The sequence below is a fragment of the Scyliorhinus torazame genome, chromosome 3, assembly GCF_047496885.1.
Source record: "Scyliorhinus torazame isolate Kashiwa2021f chromosome 3, sScyTor2.1, whole genome shotgun sequence".
Classification (NCBI taxonomy): domain Eukaryota; kingdom Metazoa; phylum Chordata; class Chondrichthyes; order Carcharhiniformes; family Scyliorhinidae; genus Scyliorhinus; species Scyliorhinus torazame.
This window is the reverse complement of record NC_092709.1, coordinates 307,449,589-307,473,626: the sequence shown is the minus strand read 5'-3', so window position 1 is coordinate 307,473,626 and position 24,038 is coordinate 307,449,589. Positions and strand designations below refer to the sequence as shown.

The following is a 24,038-nucleotide window of genomic DNA, read 5'->3' as shown; positions in this document are numbered from 1 at the left end:
AGGGTCAGTGCAGAGTCATTGGGCCAAATGGTCTCCTTCTGTAGTGTAGGGATTCTATTGTACGACTCTATGAATTCACATATCAAGAATCTGTAAACCGCCATTGGTTTATCCATGATGCATACATCAACACATCGACAGAATTCAGAGATGCTTGTACTTCTGAAGCTTGCCACCTAGTGGCAAACCCATATGTAAATCATGACATTGTGGTCACTGAATTTTTTTTTGACTGTCAACATTTATCAGAAATAATTTTGGATGCAGTCAGTATGTTCAGTATGAATCTCCAGGATAGAATACTTTATTATGTATCTGTCAATAAGTACTATTACAGTAAACACAGCTTATAGCTTCAAAATAAAATTCCATCTTTAAAGTTACTTTCAAAAAGGCAAAGACCATTTTCACTTTCTCCAAATTTTGTTTCCTCCTGAAACACAGATGTTGTTCCAAAGATGTTGCTTGCAGTCTTCTGTATATCTCTAGAGTGCAATCACAACAAATATTGAACCACAGGAAGGAGAATAGAGCACGCTAGTCAGCATGGACATAGTTTGGCACATATCCCATATTTGTCCATCTTTGTGCAGGACCCCCCTCCCCTTTGTGCCAATTTTAACATTGCCACTCTGAATGAGATAGCATAAATCAGGAATGAATAAGCAATTTAAGTTCTGAGAAAATTGCTAAAAGAACATTAACTTTCCAAATTAAGTTTGGTTCAATTCTAAAGAGGGGCACATGCTACTTAAAATATTGTCAAATGGAATTGGTCATAATGGGTTTTACAGCAGAATATTTTAGTACTAACGTTCTGCTACATTTTAGGAGCATGGAAATGTGATGGGGCATTTAACCAAGTGAGCCTGTTCCATCATTCAATGAGATCATGGTGAGTTGCAACATCCCACCTTCATCAGATTTCACTTAGTACCTTAGATTAACAAAAAACAAAATCAGATTTAAAATTAACATAGAACTTGGGAGCAGGATAGGCCATTTGACCCTTTGAATCTGCTCTGCCATTCAATAAAATCATGGTCAATCTGATTGTGCTCTCAACTTAACTTTCCTATGTGCTCCCCATCACCTTCGACTTCCTTGTCTACCCAAATTCTGCCCTGAATAAATTCAACGATCCAGCCTCCTCTACTTCTACATATTAATAACCCACAGAGAAAATAATTCTCATCTCCATTTTAAAAGGGACGTCGCTTATTCTTAAACTGTGTATCCAAGCTCTAGTCTCCCCATGGGAAAACATCCTCCAAATTAATAATAATAATCTTTATTAGTGTCACAAATAGGCTTACACTAACAGTGCAATGAATTACTGTGAAAATCCCCTCGTCCCCACACTCTGCCACCTGTTCGGGTACACTGAGGGAGAATTCAGAATGTTCAATTCACCTAACTAGCACGTCTTTTGGGACTTGTGGGAGGAAACCGGAGAACCCGGAGGAAACCCACGCAGACAAGGGGAGAATATGCAGACTCCGCACAGTGACCCAAACGGGAATCGAACCTGGGACCCTGGCGCTTTGAAGCAACAGTGTTAACCACTGTGATAGTCCTCTCAGGGTCTTGTATCTTTCAATAAGATCACTTTTCATTCTTCTAAACTCCCATGTGTATAGGCCAAAACTGTTCAACTGTTCTTCATAAGATAAGCCCTGCATCCAAGGAATGAGTCGAGCGACACCTCTCAGTCTAGCACCACTTTGTTATTTGCGGAAAGAGTTCCAAACTGCTGCCACCCTTAGAGACCTTACCTAATTTCATGACTGAAAGGCCTGGCAAACTTTTAAACTATCCCCCTAATCAGAGACTCCCCTTTGTGCAGGTCAGGTGAATGTGATGTCTTTTTTCAGATTTATTCCAAAAGAGTTTGCACTGTACTACATCTACCCTTTGTATTTATTGAAGATCGACATTGTGTGAAGATTATACATAATGGACAGACCTCTTCCCCTCATTGATGGAGGAAAGGCACTTGGAGCATCAGACAGACGGACTGCAGCAATTCAAGAAGGACTGCCACCACCACCACCTTTTAAGGACGAGAAATTCAGCTCTGCCAATAAAAAGCACCAATAAAAAAAATGCAACTGAGGAACACTACATTTTGGAAAATTCCAAATCAGTCTCCTACAACTAGTAACACCAGCAGCATTTTGCAGTGGGCAATGGAAAAATCAAACCACCTGGAAACCAGAAGGCTGCAGAATAAGTTCATAAAGGAAATGTTAACACTGCCCCTCAGAAAGGATCTACTGAATTAAGAATTGAAACCTGGTCTCTGGCATGGATGACACAACAATGTTATCCGAAACTATAATAGATTGTTTTTGCAGTGATCATATAGAAAAGATTACTCGCGGTTGGAGGTATAAAAATATTGAGAATCCACATCTGCAGTGTAGCCAAGAGAGTTCAGAAATATAAAAAAATATATAACTCTTAATGTTAGAAGTGTTTCAAACTAATAAATGCAATTAGTGAATCCAAGAGTCAACCTGCGGAAATCTAGACGTACAAGCATTGTAGTGATCTGAAAGTTTGAGTTTCAGGCAGCTCTGAATCTTTGTTCTTGTTGCAAAAGTCAGTTTTTAACCTGCTCACTAGATGGAGCAATGTCAATACAACAGGTTCCATCTTGTGGTGGATATGAGGGAATAAGAAAGGGGAAAGTAATAAATCTTTCTCATTGGAAGTGGCACAAGAATTTGAAGGAAAGAAAATGAGTGAAAACTGCAGGAACATTTGAGATGGCCTGAAGACATTTGATTTAGCTTCCAGAAGGAAAATCAGCAGGGACGACAGTGAGAACATGCAAGAGGCCATAATGACATTTTGCTAGTCGTTGAACAGTTTGGATCTTATGGCAAAGACTAATTACCATTTTCATTTCATAGTCCCTTCAGCATACAAGTGAAATGTCAAGAATGCAGAACTTTGACCGACAGGTCGGGCAGGGCACCCGATTGGATAGCCACGTTTCTGGATGTTGCTGGTCTTGGCGGCTGGCGAACCACTTCCCCATACAGGTCAGGCACCACATGGGGCGACAGTAACACTGCTGACAGTCACCCTCATTTGGCTCTTGACAGATTTTCATGAGTTTGATGTTGGCTGCTGTCTGCATGCAGCCAATGCATGGCTCCAGTTCCTGTTTCAGAGGAACATTAAAAAGTCAGAAATTGTCAAGTCAATATTTCAACAGCACGAGGATTTAATGAGATTGCTCACTTTAAAGTTTGAATACACAAGAATCTTGATATTGCTTTGTCAATTTAAAAAAACAACTCCTGCACCACTTGTTTTAATTAGTTGGCAAGTTCATGCTGCATCCACTTTAGGCCAATCCCTGTAATGTACAATATCACATCCATTTGCATTCTACCCTTTGGCCAATTGTAAGGGGCCTTCCTGTTGATTCCTGATTTCCTATTTCTTTTATTTTGTCATCATTTTTGATCCAAGGATCTTTAATGGAGACATACCTTTAATTCGAGCAGGGTAGTGAGGAACTCAAAAGTTGCAAAATAGTACACTGTTCTATGAAGTTTTAAATTTTGAACAGCAGAACTAAGATTTTCTGTCACCGGAGATCTGAGGGATTCGGTTAGATTGGCTGGCTGGTGGCCAATGAATTTGCCAAAGGCCATTTTCCTCCAGGCGACAGGTAGTGATTGGGTCCTACCAGAGTGGGATGGTGTTGAGAGGATGCAAGAAGTGTCAGTCAGATCCTGGACACTCAGAGAAGAAGTTGAGTGTTTCTCTGTCTCTCTCCAGAATGCTACCTATCCGCTGGTTTCTGAACCTGGATGAATGTACAGTGAAAACCATTACAGAATGAAAGCAAAGCCCTTGAACTGAAAGTCTAGACTGAAGAAAGGTGTACTGAAAGATAACCAGTTGTATTTGTTGCATATTTTATTATAGTTATTGTTATTAATAAAAATTATGTTTACATTTACAAACCTGGTGACTGTAGTTATTTGACAGTCATAGGTATTTTCAGGCATTTTCTAAGAATTATTTGTTAATTTTAATTATGTTGCAACTAAGAGTCAAAGTGGGGCTGGAATTTGACCGCGCACTAACTCAGGGTCTCGTAAAACTTGCACATACAGAGCACCTTTTATGAGCTCAGGATGTCTCAAGACCCTTTGCAGCCAGTGAATTACTTTGAAGGGATCACTATGAGAATGTAAGAAACAGTAGTCAATTTATTAGTCAGGACACGAGGGAGAACTCTCTGCTCAATTTTGAATTGTTCAATCTACTGAAGAGGCTCGATATCTTATTCTGAAGGTGGATATTGGTTTCAACAATTTTTTCCAATGGCCAGAGATGTCTATTCTAGCTGTTCCACAGCTTGTTTCATTAAAACACATAATTTAGTTGCCTGGTAGTGCAGTATTTGAGTATAAATGAAAAAGAGACATGCTGTTGAGGTTTTTCATCTTGAGAACAGATGCAAAAATGCTAATTTTTTGAAGAAAGCAGCAATTTTTATAAGAAAGCACCTGCGAAGGTGGCAAGTTGACTTTTTAGTAAAGATATCCACAGGAGTTTGGAAGAGTGAGGGGTAGCTTGTTTTAAGTATACAAGATCCTGAGCGTTCTCAACGAGGGGGACATGGAAAGAATGTTTTCTCTTGTGGGCGAGTCCAGAACTAGGCATCATGGTTTGAAAATGAAGGGTTGTCCCCTTTAGAACAAAATAGAATAGAATCACGACAGTGGAGGAGGCCATTCGGTCCACCTAGTCTGCACCCGATCGTCTGAAACAGCACCCTACCTAAATCCGCACTCACCTCATCCCCATAAACCAGTAATCTCTACCTAACCTTTTTGGAGACTAGGGGGTAATTTAGCATGGCCAATCCACCTAACCTGCACATCTTTGGACTGTGGGAGGAATCCAGAGCACCCGGAAGAAACCCATGCAGACACTGGGAGAACATACAAACTCCACACAGTAACCCAAGCTGAAATTGAGCGCAGGTACCTGGCGCTGTGATGCAGCAGTGCTAACCACCATGCCACCCTGAGGATAATTTTTTTCTCGGAGGGTTGTGCGACTTTATTTGGCACTTTCTCAGACAGTAGTAGGGGCTGGGTCATCACTGGGATCACACCGGCACTGAAATTCATATACCACATTATTGACTGTGTGTGATTGGAAGAACATCTTTTCAATTTGGCAAATCCATTATATTGGTTCCTTATTCCTAGACTGGGGAGGCTGTTGCGTAGTGGTTTTGTCACAGGGCTAGTTTTTTTTATAAATATATTTTATTAAAGTTTTTCAATCAAACAAAAATTTCCCATTTTACAACTTGGTAATAATATATACAGTGATTGTTTTTTAAAAATAAATAATATGCTAACTAACGCGACTGCCAACAACAAAATAAGAAACAACAGAAATAGTAACTAAAATAGTAACTTCGTAACATCTAATATAAATAACTAATATATAAACACACACATAAAACCCCTGAGGACCCAAATGAGCCCTCCCTCCCACCCCTCCCCCCTGGGTTGCTGCTGCTAACTTTCCTATTTTCCCTTATCGCTCTGCGAGATAGTCGAGGAACGGTTGCCACTGCCTGGTGAACCCTTGAGCCGAACCTCTTAGTGCGTACTTTATCCGCTCCAATTTTATGAACCCTGCCATGTCATTGATACAGGCCTCCACACCCGGGGGCTTAGATTCTTTCCACACAAGTAGAATCCTTCGCCGGGCTACTAGGGACGCAAAGGCCAAAACATCAGCCTCTCTCGCCTCCTGCACTCCCGGCAACCCCAAATATAGCCAAACCCCGGCCTGGTTCGAACCGGACCCCCACCACCTTTGAAATCACTTTTGCCACACCCACCCAGAACCCATGCAATACTGGACATGACCAAAACATGTGGGTGTGGTTCGCCGGGCTTCCCGCGCATCTCCCGCACCTATCCTCCACTCCAAAAAATCTACTCAGCCTTGCTCCAGTCATATGCGCCCTGTGTAGAACCTTGAATTGTATCAGGCTAAGCCTGGCACACGAGGACGAAGAGTTTACCCTACTTAGGGCATCTGCCCACAGCCCCTCCTCAATCTCTTCCCCCAGCTCCTCCTCCCATTTTCCCTTCAGCTCCTCTACCATCGTCTCCCCCTCGTCTCTCATTTCCCTATATATATCTGACACCCTACCATCACCCACCCATGCCCCCGAAATCACTCTGTCCATGATCTCTTGCGCCGGGAGCTGCGGAAATTCCCTCACCTGTTGCCTCACAAATGCCCTCACTTGCATATAGCGAAATGCATTCCCAGGTAGCAACCCATATTTTTCTGTCAGTGCTCCCAGACTCGCGAACGTCCCGTCTAAGAACAAGTCCTGCAATTTCGCAATTCCTGCTCGCTGCCAAGATTTAAATCCCCCATCTATCCTTCCCGGGACGAACCTATGGTTGTTCCTTATCGGGGACCACACTGAGGCACCCGTCACTCCCTTATGTCGTCTCCACTGCCCCCAAATTTTCAGAGTTGCCACCACCACTGGGTTTGTGGTGCATTTTTTCGGGGAGAACGGTAACGGCGCCGTCGCCAGTGCTTTTAGGCTGGTTCCCCTACAGGACGCCATCTCCAGTCTTTTCCACGCCGCTCCTTCCCCTTCCCTCATCCACTTACATATCATTGACACGTTGGCGGCCCAATAATAATCACTTAGACTCGGCAGTGCCAGTCCCCCTCTGTCCCTACTGCGCTGCAGGAACCCCCTCTTTACTCTTGGGGTCTTTCCAGCCCACACAGAGCTCATAATACTCTTGTCCACCTTCTTAAAAAAGGCCTTTGTAATCAGTACAGGGAGGCACTGGAACACAAAAAGAAACCTCGGAAGGACCACCATTTTAACCGCCTGCACCCTGCCCACCAATGACAGGGGCGCCATGTCCCACCTCCTAAAGTCCTCTTCCATCTGCTCTACCAGTCGTGCCAAGTTAAGCTTATGCAAGGTTCCCCAGTTCCTGGCCACCTGGATCCCTAGATACCGGAAATCCCTTGTTACCCTCCTCAACGGAAATCGTCTATTCCCCTGCCCTGTTCCCCGGGGTGCATCACAAACAGTTCACTCTTCCCCATATTCAATTTATATCCTGAAAATTCTCCAAACTCCCTGAGTGTCTGCATTATCTCAGGCATCCCCTCCACTGGGTCCGCGACATACAACAACAAATCATCCGCGTATAATGACACCCGATGCTCTTCTCCTCCTCTAAGTATCCCCTCCACTTCCTAGAGCCCCTCAGCGCTATGGCCAGTGGCTCAATTGCCAACGCAAACAGTCACGGGGACAGGGGACATCCCTGTCTTGTACCCCTATATAGTCGGATCGTTGCCTATTTGTAATCACACTTGCCACCGGGGCCCTTTACAGGAGCTGAACCCATCTAATGAACCCCTCTCCAAATCCAAATCTCCTCAGTACTTCCCACAGATAGTCCCACTCCACTCTATCAAATGCTTTCTCTGCATCCATCGCCACCACTATCTCCGCCTCCCCCTCCGGTGGGGGCATCATCATCACCCCCAGCAGCCTCCGTATATTAGCATTCAATTGCCTCCCTTTAACAAACCCCGTTTGATCATCATGCACCACCCCAGGGACACAGTCCTCTATCCTCGTCGCCATCACCTTGGCCAAAAGCTTGGCATCTACGTTCAAGAGGGAAATAGGCCTGTATGACCCGCACTGCAGCGGGTCTGAAATGATCTGAAATGGTATAGCCGAATACTCCGTTCCTGCCACCTTCGGGATCAGCGCCCTTCCCAGGTCAAAGAAGTCTATCCGGGAGTACACTTTGTGGACATGGGAGAAGAAGGAAAACTCTTTACTCCTTGGCCTAGTAAATCTCCAGGGATCCACTCCTCCCATCTGCTCCATAAAGCCCTTAAGCACCTTGGCCGCTGCCGGCCTCCTCCCGGTCCTAGATCTGGACCGGTCCAGCCCTGGGTCCAGCACCGTGTTGTCTCCCCCCCCCCCCCATTATCAACTTTCCCATCTCCAGGTCCGGGATGCGCCCCAACATACGCTTCATAAAGTTCACGTCATCCCAGTTCGGGGCATATACATTCACCAGCACCACCGCCTCACCTTGCAATCTGCCACTCACCATCACGTATCTACCCCCACTGTCCGCCACTATGGTCTTCGCCTCAAACAATACCCGTTTCCCCACCAGTATTGCCACCCCTCTATTTTTCGCATCCAAGCCCGAGTGGAATACCTGTCCCACCCATCCTTTTCTTTATCTGACCTGATCCGCCAGTTTCAGGTGCGTCTCCTGAAGCATGACCACGTCTGCCTTTAGCTTCTTTAGGTGCGCAAGTACCCTTGCCCTCTTAATCGGCCCATTCAACCCTCTCACGTTCCACGTGATCAACCGGGTTGGGGGGCTCTTTAACCCCCCCCCCCCCTCGTCGACTAGCCATCCCCTTTTTTAGACCAGCTCCTCACCCGGTTCCCACGCACCCGCTTATCCCCCCGACGGCGCCCTCCCGTCCCGACCATCCCATCCCGTAACAGCTCCCCCTTCCCCTTAGCAGCAGCAACCCAGTTAACCCCCCCCCGCTAGATCCCTCTCTAGCTGAGTTGCTCCCCCCATATTGCTTCCGGAAGTCAGCAAACTCTGGCTGACCTCGGCTTCCCCCGTTTATCCTTAGCTTCCCATTATGTGAGGCCCCCTCCTTCCTGCGCCCCACAATTTCCATAGCGCGGGAACAAAGCCCACGCTTGCCTCTCGGCCCCGCCCCTGATGGCGCAGCTCCCTCTCTCCTTCCCCCTCCCTTCCCCACCGGCGCCCACATTTCTTCGTGTCCCCCCGCTTCGAGGGGAAAGAAAATTTTCCCCCATCTGATTCACAGTCCCTTACCACCACCTCACTACTTCATTTCAAACACTCTTTCTCCAATCTAGTCCAACTTCTCCTCTTCAATAAATGTCCACGCCTCTTCTGCCGTCTCGAAGTAGTGGTGTTTACCCTGGTATGTAACCCACAGTCTTGCCGGCTGCAACATTCCGAACTTCACTTTCCTCTTGTGGAGCACCGCCTTGGCCCGATTGAAACTCGCCCTCCTTCTTGCCACCTCTGCACTCCAATCCTGGTACACGCGGATCACCGCGTTCTCCCACCTGCTGCTCAGTGTCTTTTTCGCCCATCTCAGGACCATCTCCCTGTCCTTGTAGCGGTGGAACCTCACCACTATTGCTCGAGGTATTTCTCCTGCCTTTGGTCTTCTCACGAGGACTCGATGCGCTCCCTCCACTTCCAGGGGGCCCGTCGGTGCCTCAGCTCCCATTAGGGTATGAAGCATCGTGCTCACATACGCCCCCAACGTCGGCTCCCTCTGCCCCTTCGGGAAGACCCAAGATTCTTAAGTTCTTCCTCCTCGAGCTATTTTCCAGGGCTTCCAGTCTCTCCATACACCTCTTATGCAGTGCCTCGTGCGTCTCCATCTTCACCACCATGCCCTGTATCTCGTCCTCATTTTCGGCAGCTTTTGCCTTCACTCCACGGAGCTCCATCTCTTGGGTCTTCTGCGCCTCCTTTAACCCCTCAATTGCCTGCAGCATCGGCACCAGCACCTCCTTCTGGAGCTCCTCCACACATCGCCGGAGGAACTCCTGCTGTTCCAGGCCCCATACCAACTGGCCTCCCTCCACTGCCATCTTGCTTCTCACTTCCCTTCTTTGCCGCTGTTCCAGAGGATCCTCCGCAATCTGGCCACTATTATCTCTTCTGTCCATTCACATCCAGGGGGACTCCCTTCTATGTCGCCTCACAGTGGGTTTAGCCTTCGAAAATTGCCGTTGGGGCTCCCGATAAGAGCCCAAAAGTCCGTTAAAACGGGAGGTGCCGAAACGTGCGACTTAGCTGGTCATCGCCGCACCCGGAAGTCGTCACAGGGCTAGTTAACCAGAGACACAGAGTAATGCTCTGGGGACCCAAATCTCGCCACTGCAGACGGTGAAACTTGAATTCAATAAAAATGGAATTAAAAGTCGAATGTTGACCATGAAACCATTGTCGATTGTTGTAACAACCCATCTGGTTCACTAATGTCCTTTAGGGAAGGAAATCTGTCATCTTGATCTGGTCTGACCTACATGTGACTCCAGACCCACAGCAAAGTGGTTGACTCTTAACTGATGCAGGTAGGGCAGTGAATGTTGTCTATATGGACTTCAGTAAGGCCTTTGACAAGGTCCCTCATGGTAGACTAGTACAAAAGGTGAAGTCACACGGGAGCAGGGGTGAGCTGGCAAGGTGGATACAGAACTGGCTAGGTCATAGAAGGCAGAGAGTAGCAATGGAAGGGTGCTTTTCTAATTGGAGGGCTGTGACCAGTGGTGTTCCGCAGGGATCAGTGCTGGGACCTTTGCTCTTTGTAGTATATATAAATGATTTGGAAGAAAATGTAACTGGTCTGATTAGTAAGTTTGCAGACGACACAAAGGTTAGTGGAATTGCGGCAAGCGATGAGGACTGTCAGAGGATACAGCAGGATTTAGATTGTTTGGAGACTTGGGCGGAGAGATGGCAGATGGAGTTTAATCCGGACAAATGTGAGGTAATGCATTTTGGAAGGTCTAATGCAGGTAGGGAATATACAGTGAATGGTAGAACCCTCAAGAGTATTGAAAGTCAGAGATCTAGGAGTACAGGTCCACAGGTCACTGAAAGGGGCAACACAGGTGGAGAAGGTAGTCAAGAAGGCATACGGCATGCTTGCCTTCATTGGCCGGGGCATTGAGTATAAGAATTGGCAAGTCATGTTGCAGCTGTATAGAACCTTAGTTAGGCCACACTTGGAGTATAGTGTTCAATTCTGGCCGCCACACTACCAGAAGGATGTGGAGGCTTTAGAGAGGGCGCAGAAGAGATTTACCAGAATGTTGCCTGGTATGGAGGACATTAGCTATGAGGAGTGATTGAATAAACTCGGTTTGTTCTCACTGGAACGACGGAGGTTGATGGGCGACCTGATAGAGGTCTACAAAATTACGAGGGGCATAGACAGAGTGGATAGTCAGAGGCTTTTCCCCAGGGTAGAGGGGTCAATTACTAGGGGACATAGGTTTAAGGTGAGAGGGGCAAGGTTTAGAGTAGATGTACGAGGCAAGTTTTTTTTACACAGAGGGTAGTGGGTGCCTGGAACTCGCTGCCGGAGGAGGTGGTGGAAGCAGGGACGATAGTGACATTTAAGGGGCATCTTGACAAATACATGAATAGGATGGGAACAGAGGGATACGGACCCAGGAATTGTAGAAGATTGTAGTTTAGTCGGGCAGCATGGTCGGCACGGTCTTGGAGGGCCGAAGGGCCTGTTCCTGTGCTGTACATTTCTTTGTCCTTGTTGTTTCCCCCCCCCCCCCCCCCCCCCAACCAGACGGGCAATAAATGCTGGCACAGCCTGTGATGTCCACGTCCCATGAACAAATAAAAAATAAAAATCACATTTGCTGGCCCAGATTCCTTAAAAGCTTCAAATCCTTTAAAATGTTGCTGAAGTTCTGAAAGAGTTACCGAAAGGTCTGCATGTGATTATAGACTAAGCATTGATCATGGTCAGTCAGTATGTAGCAGCAATTAGTGCGTCAAACAGAACACAAAGCTACATTACCAAGGCAATAATTTAAGCCGGAGGCAATCATGCCAATGTGTACTTCCCCATCCTGAAGCATTCAAAAGAAACGTCAAAGCATTATGACTAGTGCAGGTTAGTTTGATAAGACATATCACTGGTATCATAAGTGTAAGTTGAGGAAGGAGAAGAGGCTCTTGGAATCTTCAGCCATGAAATAAGGTTTATAAGAGGCCTTATGAATACTCACAGCATATGAACTCATAATTTAGTGGCTGATACCCTATTCGATTATTTTCCTTTCCCTTGGTGTCAAAAATATTTTTGTTCCACATTTGCTGGAAGAATGGGTTGAAATTGAGGACAACAAGCCATCTGGGACCGTGTTGAAGAATGGGGCCAATAGTCGATTTCCCTAATTATCAAGAGGAAATATTTTGAATTAAGAGTTAAATCAAGTAAAGATACAGAAATAAAGAGAGAAGAAAGAAAGACTGGATTGAGGGGGAAAAAAAGCTTTCTTTCTTAAAGATTATACACCTTCATTGGGTAATTTACTCAGCTGCAAGAATAAGACCCCAGTTTCAATTTCTAGGTAGAGGAGATTAAGTGACAATGGAGGAACATAAACCTAATCATTAAAAGGGTCCTTACGCTATTAAGTAGCAGCCCTAACATTCTACATTAGGTTTTTGTGCAGCAATGGGTGGCGCGATAGCATAGTGGATAGCACTGTTTCTTCACAGCGCCAGGGTCCCCAGTTCGATTCCTGGCTTGGGTCACTGTCTGTGTGGAGTCTGCATGTTCTCCCCGTGTCTGCATCGGTTTCCTCTGGGTGCTCTGGTTTCCTCCCACAAGTCCCGAAAGACGTGCTGTTAGGTATTTTGGACATTCTGAATTCTCCCTTAGTGTTGCCGAACAGGCACCGGAATGTGGCGACTAGGGGATTTTCACAGTAACTCCATTGCAATGTTAATGTAAGCCTCCTTGTGACAATAAAGATTATTATTATAATGTGTGCACAAATTCATCATGCTGTTTAGCACAGGGCTAAATCGCTGACTTTGAAAGCAGACTAAGGCAGGCCAGCAGCACAGTTCAATTCCCGTACCAGCCTCCCCGAACAGGCGCCGGAATGTGGCGACTAGGGGCTTTTCACAGTAACTTCGTTTGAAGCCTACTTGTGACAATAAGAGATTTTCATTTCATTTCATTTATCTTGAAAATCATGGGGAGGTCTAGTGAGCTGTTTTGGCACGGTCGCCAGCAGGCCATCGAGAGCAGCCTCGCAATTCATGATGATTCACAACTTAAAGGGTACCTCTTCCTTGCCACACGTTGTTGCACAATTCACACTCTATTATAATGGTGTTATGCATTCAATTCACCTTTATTTTGCCAGCACGTGCTGGCTCATTAATGTAGAGCATTATTTCAAGATCAACTGCTGCAGGACATAATGATTTACACACAAACAAAATAAAAGTCTTCCAAATCACAAATTGGGAATAATTTAAGAGGCAATTATAAACTGAGATGAAGGTAGGGGTTCAGGAGGCAAACTACAGATCCTCATTGCAGGATTAACCAGAATGGACAAGTAACCTCCTTCACCTGTGCTTACCTTTAAGCCTCATTACTGGCTCTGCTTCAGCATTAAGAATTGTTTAAAAACTTGAGATTGTACTTTGGATATCCTCACTCAAGCCAGTTACATGCCTCTCAGCTCATAAACAACTGCAAATAGGGCTAGCTGCAACTTCTGCTGCAAACCCCACCCACCTATTACATTCCCCTCCTTGATGTGGAGATGCGGCATTGGACTGGGGTGAGCACAATAAGAAGTCTTACAACACCAGGTTAAAGTCCAACATGTCCAACATGTTTACATATATACATAGAAGAGAAGAGCAGGAGGAGGTATTTTGGCCGTTCGAGCCTGTTCCGCCATTCATCACGATCGTGGCTGATCATCCAACTCAATAGCCTAATCCTGCTTTCTCACCATTCCTTTGATCCCATTCTCCCCAAGTGCTATATCCAGCCGCCTCTTGAATATACTCAAAGTTTTAGCATCAACTACTCCCTGTGGTAATGAATTCCACAGGCTTACCACTCTTCGTGTGAAGAAATGTCTCCTTATCTCTGTCCGAAAAGGTTTACCCTGAATCCTCAGGTTGTGACCCCTGGTTCTGGACACACCCATCATTGGGAACATCTTCCCTGCATCTACCCTGTCTAGTCCTGTTAGAATTTTATTCGTCTCTGTGAGATTCCCCCCTCATTCTTCTGAACTCCAGCGAGAACAAACCCAACCTAGTCAATCTCTCCTCATATGACAGTCCCACCATCCCTGGAATCAATCTGGTAAACCTTCACTGCACTCCCTCGAGAGGTTTATTTGGAATCACTAGTTTTCGGAGCGCAGCTCCTTCATCAGGTGTAAGACTGTTTACTGGTTAGAAGAACAGACAGTCTCCAGCTAGGAGGAGATAACAGCCAAGCTTCTGGGTGAAGGTTTAATAATAAACCTATGCAGCAGACAAGATTGGGATTTTAAACAATGTTCTGTGTACTGACTAACTGTATAAGCAGTCTGTATCTGTGACTTGGTGGAAAGAGCCGTCTTAGAATGCTCTGTGAGAGCTGTATTAGAGCGGAGAGATGTATCAGAGGGGAGTGCTGCTCCAGAGGTATCTCTGGGGAGTTCCCTCAATATTTAAATCATGATAAAAAGATGGTAAACTGTTCCTGGGTCTCCGGTGGTTAGTTGGAAGTAGTCCGTTAAAAAAAAAATTGCGCTTATTTCCCCATCAAAATAATGTTGACAGCAAAACTTTCACATAAATAACGGCACAGTCCAACCTTCAATTCCCTTATCACTTATGACAGCAATACCATATGAAATATTTTTGAGGTAAGTGCAATCTCCCTCTAAAGTCCTTTTGAGCTCCCGACCTCTGCCTTAGCATTAAGTGGAAGCATTGAGCAAAGGCTGGCACAGCAAGGAAGATAAAAAGGGCACATTTTACTCTTCTAAGGTTTATCTCAGCAAAAAATGACAAGCCCAAGAGTATACATGTGCAACCACTCCTCCTCTTCTACTGTTTTTCATTAAGAATTATATTAATGTTGATGTTCACTTTTGTAGACTGGTGCAAGAAACACATTTTGTTTCAACTTGTTCATATCCATGTACCATAAAAAGCTCCCTTTCTCCAGCCGCTAACCCGAATAATCTTTACTTGTATTAAGAAATGCAATCAGTTAATCATGAACTTTAACAGCCTTCAGAGGGGGAGACTGGAAAGTCACAGTGTATGGATGAACAGCTTGATCTGTACAACACACTGCTGGTGCTGAAAAGTGTTCTGGGTCTGCCATCTCTCTCAACTGGAAATGGGGATCAGGGTGTACAAAATAGATATGGTTGATGGGGTGTGGAGGAGAAATTCTGAAGGTCAAGATACTATTAACTTGCATTATATGTAGCACCTTCTCAACTTCTCAAGGCGCTTCACGGCTTCACAAAAGTTAACAAAATTTGATACTGAATTACATAAGGAGATATTTGGGCAGGCAAATTACCAAAAGATGGTCAAAGAGGTAGCAAGGTGGAGCAGTTTCAGGAGGGAGTTCCAGAGTTTAAGGCTGAAGGCATAGCCATCAATAGCAGAGATGATATATCAGGCACAGTCAAAATGCCAGAATTGGTGGAGCATAGATATCTCAGGGAGTTGCAGGATGGAAAGAGGTTACAGAGATCGAAAAAAAGGGGGGGGGGGGGGGGGGGGCGGATGGATGAGGTCTTGCAGTGATTTGAAAACAAGGGCGAGAATTTTAAAATCAATGCACCAATGAACCTGGAACCACTGTGTCAGTGAACACAGGATTGATGGGACTTGGCAAGTTAGACCATGTTTTGGATGAAGTTGCATTTATGGACGATGCGTTGTTAAACAGTACAATAAAAGGTAAAGTCGCCATAGTCCAGATGACAAGAGACTTTCCCCTTTGAGCGGGGGAGCAGACTGGTGGTGGTTTAACCCGAGGGTCATCACACCTCAGGCGAGGTGCAAGGTTGAGAAGGTGGGCCTTTGTGAATAACCTCAGCCAGTACTGGAATTGAACCTGCACTGCTGGCCTTGTTCTGCATCACAAACCAGCTGTCTAACCCACTGAGCCAAAACGGCCCCCATTAACAGTACAATAATAATGGACTGGTCCACAGGTTCCCAGGATAAGCTTCACATCTCATTTTCAAACAAAGGATATGGGCCCAGCATCATCTCTGCATGGCTGTGTGGTCACAAAACACAGTTTCATAGGTAAAAAGAATGTTTGATTTTGACTACATGTACCTGATTACCAGGTAGATTATACCGTTGGTTCAATTCCACCTGGATCTTGAACGTGTCAAGAAACATGTCACTTAGAGTCTGATGGATGACGACATTATGGGCATTTCGAACTGTTGTGTGGAGTTTCTCCCGCAGTTCACCATACTCAGTCGAATTCAGCCTGCACATAAACATAAAGACAACACACACTTTACTTCTTCAATTTGAGGTGAAACAATTTTAGCTTCTTCCTTTCTGCACCCCACCCACTTACCACAACAATCTGTCTCACCCAGTGAGGTTTTGTCAAGGGCAGAGAGGGCAGGGTGCTGCAGAGAGGGCAGAAGACATAATGCTGGTGTTAGGGGGGAGAGAATCGGGAAAGAGGCCCTTACGACAAGCAGATAAGGTTTCAAGTATTAATCAGGATAACTCAGATAGCTAATCCAGCTGTACATTGGACTCCATTACCCACCTAATGTCGAATGGCTTCACATTCGGATTGATGCTGCACACTCGGATTGTGAGGACTTGTACAGGAGTATTCAGATCAGGACACAGTTCATGCTGCCTTGATTCAGTCAATGTGAGATGAATGTCCTGTTGCTGTGCTATGTGAACATTATATGTAGTCACCTTCATCACCCAGGTATCAGTGACAATAACGCGGGCTCCTGGCACTCCAGAAGCAAATTTATCAATCCTTCGGAACTCAGTATTAACTGAAGATGCTACAGCTCTCCAACCAGACTGTGGAAGGGCATAGTGCGCCAGGCTTCTGGATATTGGATGGTTGCCCCACTTATTAAAGGACCAGTACAACACCACAAGACTAGCAGCAGCAGGGATCAGCACAGCAGTCACCAAGTAAATCAACCAACCCTCGCTTACTAGAAAGTAGAACTGCTTTTCACCAGAAGATGCAACACACATTCCTGCATAATAACCTGCAATAAACAACAGTTGAGAGATGAGTAACATATGAAAACAGTATTTCAGGAAAGGGTCACTTAATATCTATTCACACACTTTCATCAAGCAAGATAAATAAACACCGATACCAAGAGCTTCTAAGTTTATAAAGAAGAAGAGAACAGCTAAAGTAAATGTTGGCTCGTTAGAGGAAGATACTGGTGAGGTAATAATGGGGAACACAGAGATGGCGGAGGCACTGAACCAATATTTTGCCTCTGTCTGCACAGTAGAGGAGAATAAAAAATTTCCAAGAACTGCAGTTAATGCAGAGGAACTTAGTGCAATAACCATCCCTAGGAACAGGTATTGAATAAACTAATGGGACTAAAGGCAAATAAGTCTCCGGGACCTGATGGCCTGCACCCTAGAGTATTAAAGGAGGTGGTTTGGTTATGATATTTCAAGATTCCGGAAAGGTCCCGGTGGATTGGAAACACGCTACTGTAACTCCCTTATTCAAAAGGGAGAGGGGCAAAAAGTAGGAAACTATAGACTGGTTAGCTTGGCCTCTGTGGTGGGGACGTTGCTGGAATCAATCATTAAAGGAGGATATGACTGAACATTTGGAAAGACAAAGCTCAATCCACCATTGTCAGCATGGTTTTATGAAGGGTAAGTCGTGCTGGACAAACTTGTTTGAGTTCTTTGAGGATGTAACCAGCAAGGTAGATAATGGGGGACCTGTGGGTGTGGTATATCGAGACTTCCAGAAGGCATTTGACAAGGTGCCGCATAAAAGATTGATCCAGAAGCTGAGATCGCAGGGGGTTGGGGGTAGAATACTAGATTGGATTGCGAATTGACTGACAGAAAGCAGAGAGTCAGGTTAAATGGGTCCTTCTCTGGCTGGCGGACTGTAACTAGTGGGGTGCTGCAGGGTTCAATCCTCCGACCTCAACTACCTGCAAACTGTGTAACATAGCAAATTTTGCCAATGAAACTAAAATAGGTGGGAAAGTAGGCAGTGAAGAGGAGATACAGATTTTATAGACAGATATAGATAGGCTAGGTGATTGGGCCAAAATTTGGCAAATGAAGTTTAATGTGGATAATTGTGAGGTTATCCATTTTGGCCGATAAAGTAGTCAGGCAAATTATCTAAATGGAAAGCAGATTCTAACTGCGTCTGGGCAGTGGAATCTGGGTGTCTTTTTGATGAATTGCAGAATATGCAGGTATAAAATGTAATAAGAAAGGCAAATGGAATGTAAGCATTTAGTGCAAAAGTAGAGACGTATTGTTGCAATTGTATAGGATGTTGGTGAGACCACATCTGGAATATCATGTCCAGTTTTTGGTCTCCTTATTTGATGAAGGATGTGGTGGCATTGGAAGCAGTTCAGAGGGAGGGTCACCAGATTGATTCCGGGGATGATGTATAAGGAGATATTAAACAGTTTAGGCTTATACTCAAAGCACAAAGAAAAGTACAGCACAGGAACAGGCACTTCGGCCCTCACAGCCTGTGCCGATCATGAAGCTATATCTAAAAGAAAAATCTTCTGCCCTTACTCGGCCTGTACCCCTTCATTTCCTCCCTAATCATGTACCCATCCAGATGCCTCTTAAATGTTGCTAACGTGTCTGCTTCCACCACATCCTCTGGCAGGGCTTTCCAGGCACCTACCACTCTCTCCCCGCACATCTCCCTTAAATTTTCCCCTCTCACATTGAACCTGTTCCTCCTTGTAATTGACACTTTCATCCTTTGAAAAAGCCTCTGACTATCCACCTGTCTATGCCCGTGATAATTTTTTAGACTTCTACCGGGTCTCGCTGGAGTTTAGAAGGATGAGAGGGGATCTGATTGAGGTATATAAATTATTAAAAGGGATTGATAAAGTAAATGTAGCCCAAATGTTCCCCTTTGTGGGCAATATAGAACAAGAGGTCACAGATATAGGTTGAGAGGAGGTAGATTTAAAACGGAGATGAGGAACTACTTCTCTCCGAGAGTGGTGAATTTGTGGAACTCTGCCCCATAGTGCAGTGAAGTCTGAGTCATTAAATGATTTCAAGAGGGAGATAGATATATTTTTCTCAACTAAAGCCTTAATTCCAACCTTCCCTTTCTATCCAATATAACCCTTACATCCATATAACATCTTCCACTATTTTCTGAAGTGCAGTGGCCATTTTGTTAACAAGTGCAATGGTCATTCTGTGCATGACAATGCCATTAGTCATAAAGGATGAATAATCAGTCAACTTGACCCAGAGAAAGCTTTTGACCAGGTGGAGCGGGAGTACCTGTGGGAAACGCTGGGGAGGTTCGGGTTTGGTGAGGGTTTTATTGGCTGGGTGAAATTGCTGTACCATGCGCCTGTAGCAAGTGTACTGCTGTACCAGGCGCCTGTAGCAAGTGTATGTACAAACTGGCTGAGGTGGGGGTACTTCGAGCTTTACCGGGGAACGAGTCAGTGCCCCCTCTACCCGTTACTATTTGCCCTAGCTATAGAACCGCAACTATGGTGCCGAGAGCCTCGAGGAACTGGCGGGGACTGGTTCCGGGGGGGGGGGGGCATATCGGGTGTCGTTATGGGCGGATGATTTGCTCCTGTACATTTCTGACCCTGTGGAGGGGACAGGGGAGGTTCTGCGGATCCTGAGGATTTTGGTAGTTTTTCAGGGTACAAACTGAACATGGGAAAGAGCGAGTTGTTTGTGTTCCAGGCCAAGGGGCAGGAGGAGAGACTGAAAGAGCTGCCGCTCAGGATGGTAGAGAAAAGTTTTCATTACCTGGGCATACAGGTGGCCAGGAAATGGGATACTCTGCACAGCCTCAACCTGACCCGGTTGGCAGAGCAAATGGAAGGGGACTTTAAAAGGTGGGACATGCTCCCGCTGTCACTGGCAAGGAGGGTGCAGACAGTGAAAATGACTGTCCTCCCCAGATTTTTGTTCGTCTTTCAGTGCCTCCCCATCTTCATCCCTAAGGCCTCTTTTAAGCGGGTGAGTAGGGTCAGTTCAGGCTTTATGTGGGCGAATAAGACCCCACGAGTAAGGAGATCGCTGTTGGAGCGCAGTCGGGGGGGGGGGGGGCAGGGGGTTTGGAGCTGCCGAACTTTTGCAACTATTACTGGGTGGCCAATATAGCTATGATTAGGAAGTGGGTTATGTAACAACCACAGGTTTGTCCCAGGTAGGATGGATGGTGGGTTCCAGAACTGGCAGAGGGCAGGCATCAGAAGGATGGAAGAACTGTTCATAGACGGAAGCTTTCCCAGTTTGAAGGCGCTAGAGGACAAATTTAATCTGCCACCAGGAAACGCCTTTAAATATCTGCAAGTACGAGCCTTCCTGAAAAAACAGGTAGTGGCCTTTCCGACGCTGCCGCCACTGAGGATACAGGACAGGGAGGTCTCCGGAACCTGGGTGGGGGATGGGAAGGTGTTGGATATCTACCAGGAACTACAGGAGGCGGTGGAAACCCCGGTGGAGGAGCTAGGTGAGGAGTTGGAAGCAGATCTGTGAGCAGAGGTCCTGGGCAGGGTTAATTCCTCCTCCTGTGCCAGGCTCAGTCAAATTCAATTGAAGGTGGTCCACCGGGCACACATGACGGCAGCGAGAATGAGCAAGTTTTTTGGGGTAGAAGACAGTTGTATGAGGTGCAAGGGCAGCCCTGCAAACCATGTCCACATGTTTTGGGCATGCCCGGAGCTTAGAGAGTTCTGGCAAGGGTTCGCGAGGGCAATGTCCAAGGTGCTTAACACACAGGTGGTGTCGAGTCCAGAGATAGCTATCTTTGGAGTGTCAGAAGACCCAGGAGTTCAGGGGGCGTCTTGGCCTTTGCCTCCCTAGTAGCCCGGAGACGGATTTTATTAATGTGGAGGGACTTGGAAGTCCCCGAGTGTAGAGACTTGGGTTAACAACATGGCTGGGTTTCTCAGCCTCGAGAAAATAAAGTTTGCCTTAAGATGGTCTACGCTCGGGTTCTCTCGGAGGTGGCAGCCGTTCGTCGACTTTCACGGGGAAAATTAAAATGGCAGCAGCAGCAATCTATAGGGGGGGGGGGCGGGGGATGAGTGCTTCATTGGGATGGTGTGGGAAGACTGAGTCGCGTGGGGGTAATGTCTATTTAACTGTTATTGTATATTCTCTTTCTGCACTATGTTAATGTTCACTCTAGTTTGTTTTGTTTTTATTGTTACTACTGTTTTATGATGAAAAATTCTGCAAAACTTTAATTAAAATACTTTTTTTTTTTTTAAAAATCAGTCAACTTAATTTCAGGCAAGATTGGCTGAAGGAAATGTTGCTTAGGCACCAGAGATGACTACTCCTCATGTGCCAAGTGATCAGCATACACCCAAACCGTTAAAATAGGCAGGATTCTGATTTTGTAGAATCATTGAATTTACAGTGCAGAAGGAGGCCATTCGGCCCATCGAGTCTGCACCAGCCCTTTCAAAGAGCACCCTACTGAAGCTCATGCATCTATCCTATCCCCGTAACCCACACTTAACATTTTTTGGACACTAAGGGCAATTTAGCCAACCCACCTAACAGAGAGGTTTAGCAGTGGGCTAAACAGCTGGCTTGTAATGCAGAACAAGACTAGCAGCGCGGGTTCAATTCCCGTACCAGCCTCTCCGAACAGGTGGTGACTAGGGGCTTTTCATAGTAACTTCATTGAAGCCTACTTGTGACAATAAGTGATTATTATTGGTTATTGGATAGGCACATGGAGCACCCCAGAATGACTGGGAGTGGGATAGCTTGATCTTGGTTTCGGACAATGCTCGGCACAACATAGAGGGCTGAAGGGCCTGTTCTGTGTTGTATTGTTCGATGTAACCCACACATCTTTGGACTGTGGAAGGAAACCGGGGCACCAGGGGGAAACCCACGCAGACACGGGGAGAACGTGCAGACTCCACACAGACAGTGACCCAGCCGGGAATTGAACCTGGGACCCTGGAACTGTGAAGCAACTGTGGGTCTTTGCTATGCTACAGTGCTGCCCACCTTCCACGGAATAATGCCTCCAGCAATGCAGCACTCTTCATACTGCACCAACCAAACCAAAGGAGTGTTTCTGTTTGGATAATAACAATACTGATGCCAAAGACCTACTAAAATATTTTGGTAAAATTTGCAAGCAAACAGAGCTATACTAAATTATAAATCAGTACTTAGAGTTACAGTTCAGAAGGAGAAAAAGCAGACACCACACTTGAACATTCAATGAATGTTGGTGAATTGTATAGAAGATGGAAAACTGAATAATTATGTTGTCACTGCAAAACCTCAACTAACAAAGCAAACAAATGCTGCGTTATACTAGCAAATTAACAAAATCCAAAATATTTTAGATTTGGAAATAAAAACAGAAAATGCTGGAAATGTTCAGGTGAGGTAGAGTGGAGAAACAGAGTCAATATATCAGGTTAATGATCTTTCACCAGAACTGTTACAAACGGTCATCAATTTGAAACATGAATTCTATTGATGAAATACAAGTCTGTAGGCTTTGTACTTTGAGCAAGTTTGGCAGTTATCTGATTAGACTGCATCTCAGGGACTATATTCATTCAGTTTTGTCCATTAGGTACAAATGAAAAATGTCCATGAAAATAAGGGAGCCAAGGATCTTAAGGCTACCCTCCTGTCAGAAGAGGGATGTGAGAAAATATCTGAAACTGCTAAGCTTTGTAAGGAGGCAAATCAGAGAAAAGCCTAAAAGGTAATGTAAAATAATCAGGTGAATAAAAAGTTTATTTGCAATACTAGTTCAAATTAAACCGTGTGTAGGAATATATAAAAGCCAATAAGATGCAATTCAGGCCAAATGCTGGGACCCATTGAGTCATCCAAAGAGCGAAGAGACAAAACAAACTGGAATGCTTTGCGAGCTTCTCGCCTCATTATACTGTGTGCACAGAAAGTACTGTGTTCAAACCCATCACTGACTCAAAGGCGAGGACGAACCAAGTTGACACACAAACATACACACGTCACCTGGCTCACAGATTTAGAAACGACAAAATATATAATCGGCGATCCTCACTTGCAATTTCTGACCCCTCATTTAAATTTGACACTAGAAAACTCGCTCATTAAAAGCGATTGACATCTGCAGTTTTGTAACCAAACCCCAACCACCAAAAGGTCCGTGTCGAATGCACCTGGGGAGTAAGAGTGTAGGTACTGTCTGGAGCTTATAAAGTTAATGTTGACACCATTCTCTCCAGTTAAACACACAAACGATTAGCCCCAAAGCGATATCCAACTTCCAAATACGGTCACACTACATCCCCGCCCCCACCCCCAATAGCATCATCCGCTCCCCCCTGGCCCAGGCCCCCCGAGCCGCTCTGCCCTGACCTAGCGGTAGCAGCGAGTGCACGGTGACAGTGGCCGCCGTCCTGCGGATGTGGTAATGGACGAAGCCCAGATCCTCACTGCCCAGCTGGTCGGACAGCAGGTCCTGCACCGTCACCCCCGCCGAGCGGAACTCGGTCGGAGTGAAGACGAAGCAGAAAGACAGGACGACGTAGAAGAGACTGAAAGCAGCCTCGGGGCTGTCCATCTTGAAGCCGGCCCGGCGGTCGCCCCAGGAGACACGGATATCCGGTTCAAGCCCCGCCCCATTCCCGGGCCAGGCCCCGCCCCATTCCAGGCCCCATCCCGGACCAGGCCCCGCCCCAATTCCCGGGCCGGTCCCCGCCCCATCCCAGACCAGGCCCCGCCCCCATCACGGTATCAATTGCTGAGCTGTGCAATTGGGAGGTGGAAGATGCCTTGATCAATTGTCCCGAATGTGGTGGAACTTCCAGGGCAGATGGGGGGAGAGTGTTTACTATAGGCGATGGATGTCCTTTGGTGCATTGCCTCAAGCCATTGGGAAGTTGTGCCAGCACAGGAATTTTGAGAATAAAAGTGTGTTGGAGATAAGGCTATATACGATTGAGTATGAGAGACTTCTGCGGTAAAATCTAACTTGGCTGAGCATTAAAGTAGGCATGCCACACTCCAATTGTGACCCAAGCCAGGCGACAGCTTCTGCAATGGCTAACTGGAGCGCTGAGTGCCAGTTTGCTGCACAAAGACCTTGCTTGGCCAGTGCGGAACCTG

General features: G+C 45.9%; 1 protein-coding gene across 7 annotated transcripts; it reads right to left on the bottom strand.

Moving 5' to 3' along the window:
- Positions 1-275: 275 nt before the first annotated feature.
- tmem129 (transmembrane protein 129, E3 ubiquitin protein ligase) lies at positions 276-23,545 on the bottom strand. 7 transcript variants are annotated; one of them, XR_011940308.1, is made up of 6 exons: positions 23,289-23,543; positions 16,462-16,933; positions 16,008-16,167; positions 2,903-3,172; positions 1,967-2,077; positions 276-485 (listed from the first exon to the last, which is right to left on the bottom strand). XR_011940308.1 is itself a non-coding variant. In XM_072497524.1 (5 exons), exons 1-4 carry the CDS (start codon positions 23,491-23,493, stop codon positions 2,924-2,926), a joined length of 1,086 nt encoding a protein of 361 aa, XP_072353625.1. In that variant the 5' UTR covers positions 23,494-23,543; the 3' UTR covers positions 276-2,077; positions 2,903-2,923. The 7 variants fall into 7 exon arrangements, 5 of the variants coding, with proteins under 5 accessions (XP_072353625.1, XP_072353626.1, XP_072353629.1 ...); XR_011940307.1 differs by having other exon boundaries at positions 1,967-3,172; XM_072497524.1 differs by having other exon boundaries at positions 276-2,077.
- Between the last annotated feature and the right edge of the window lie 493 nt (positions 23,546-24,038).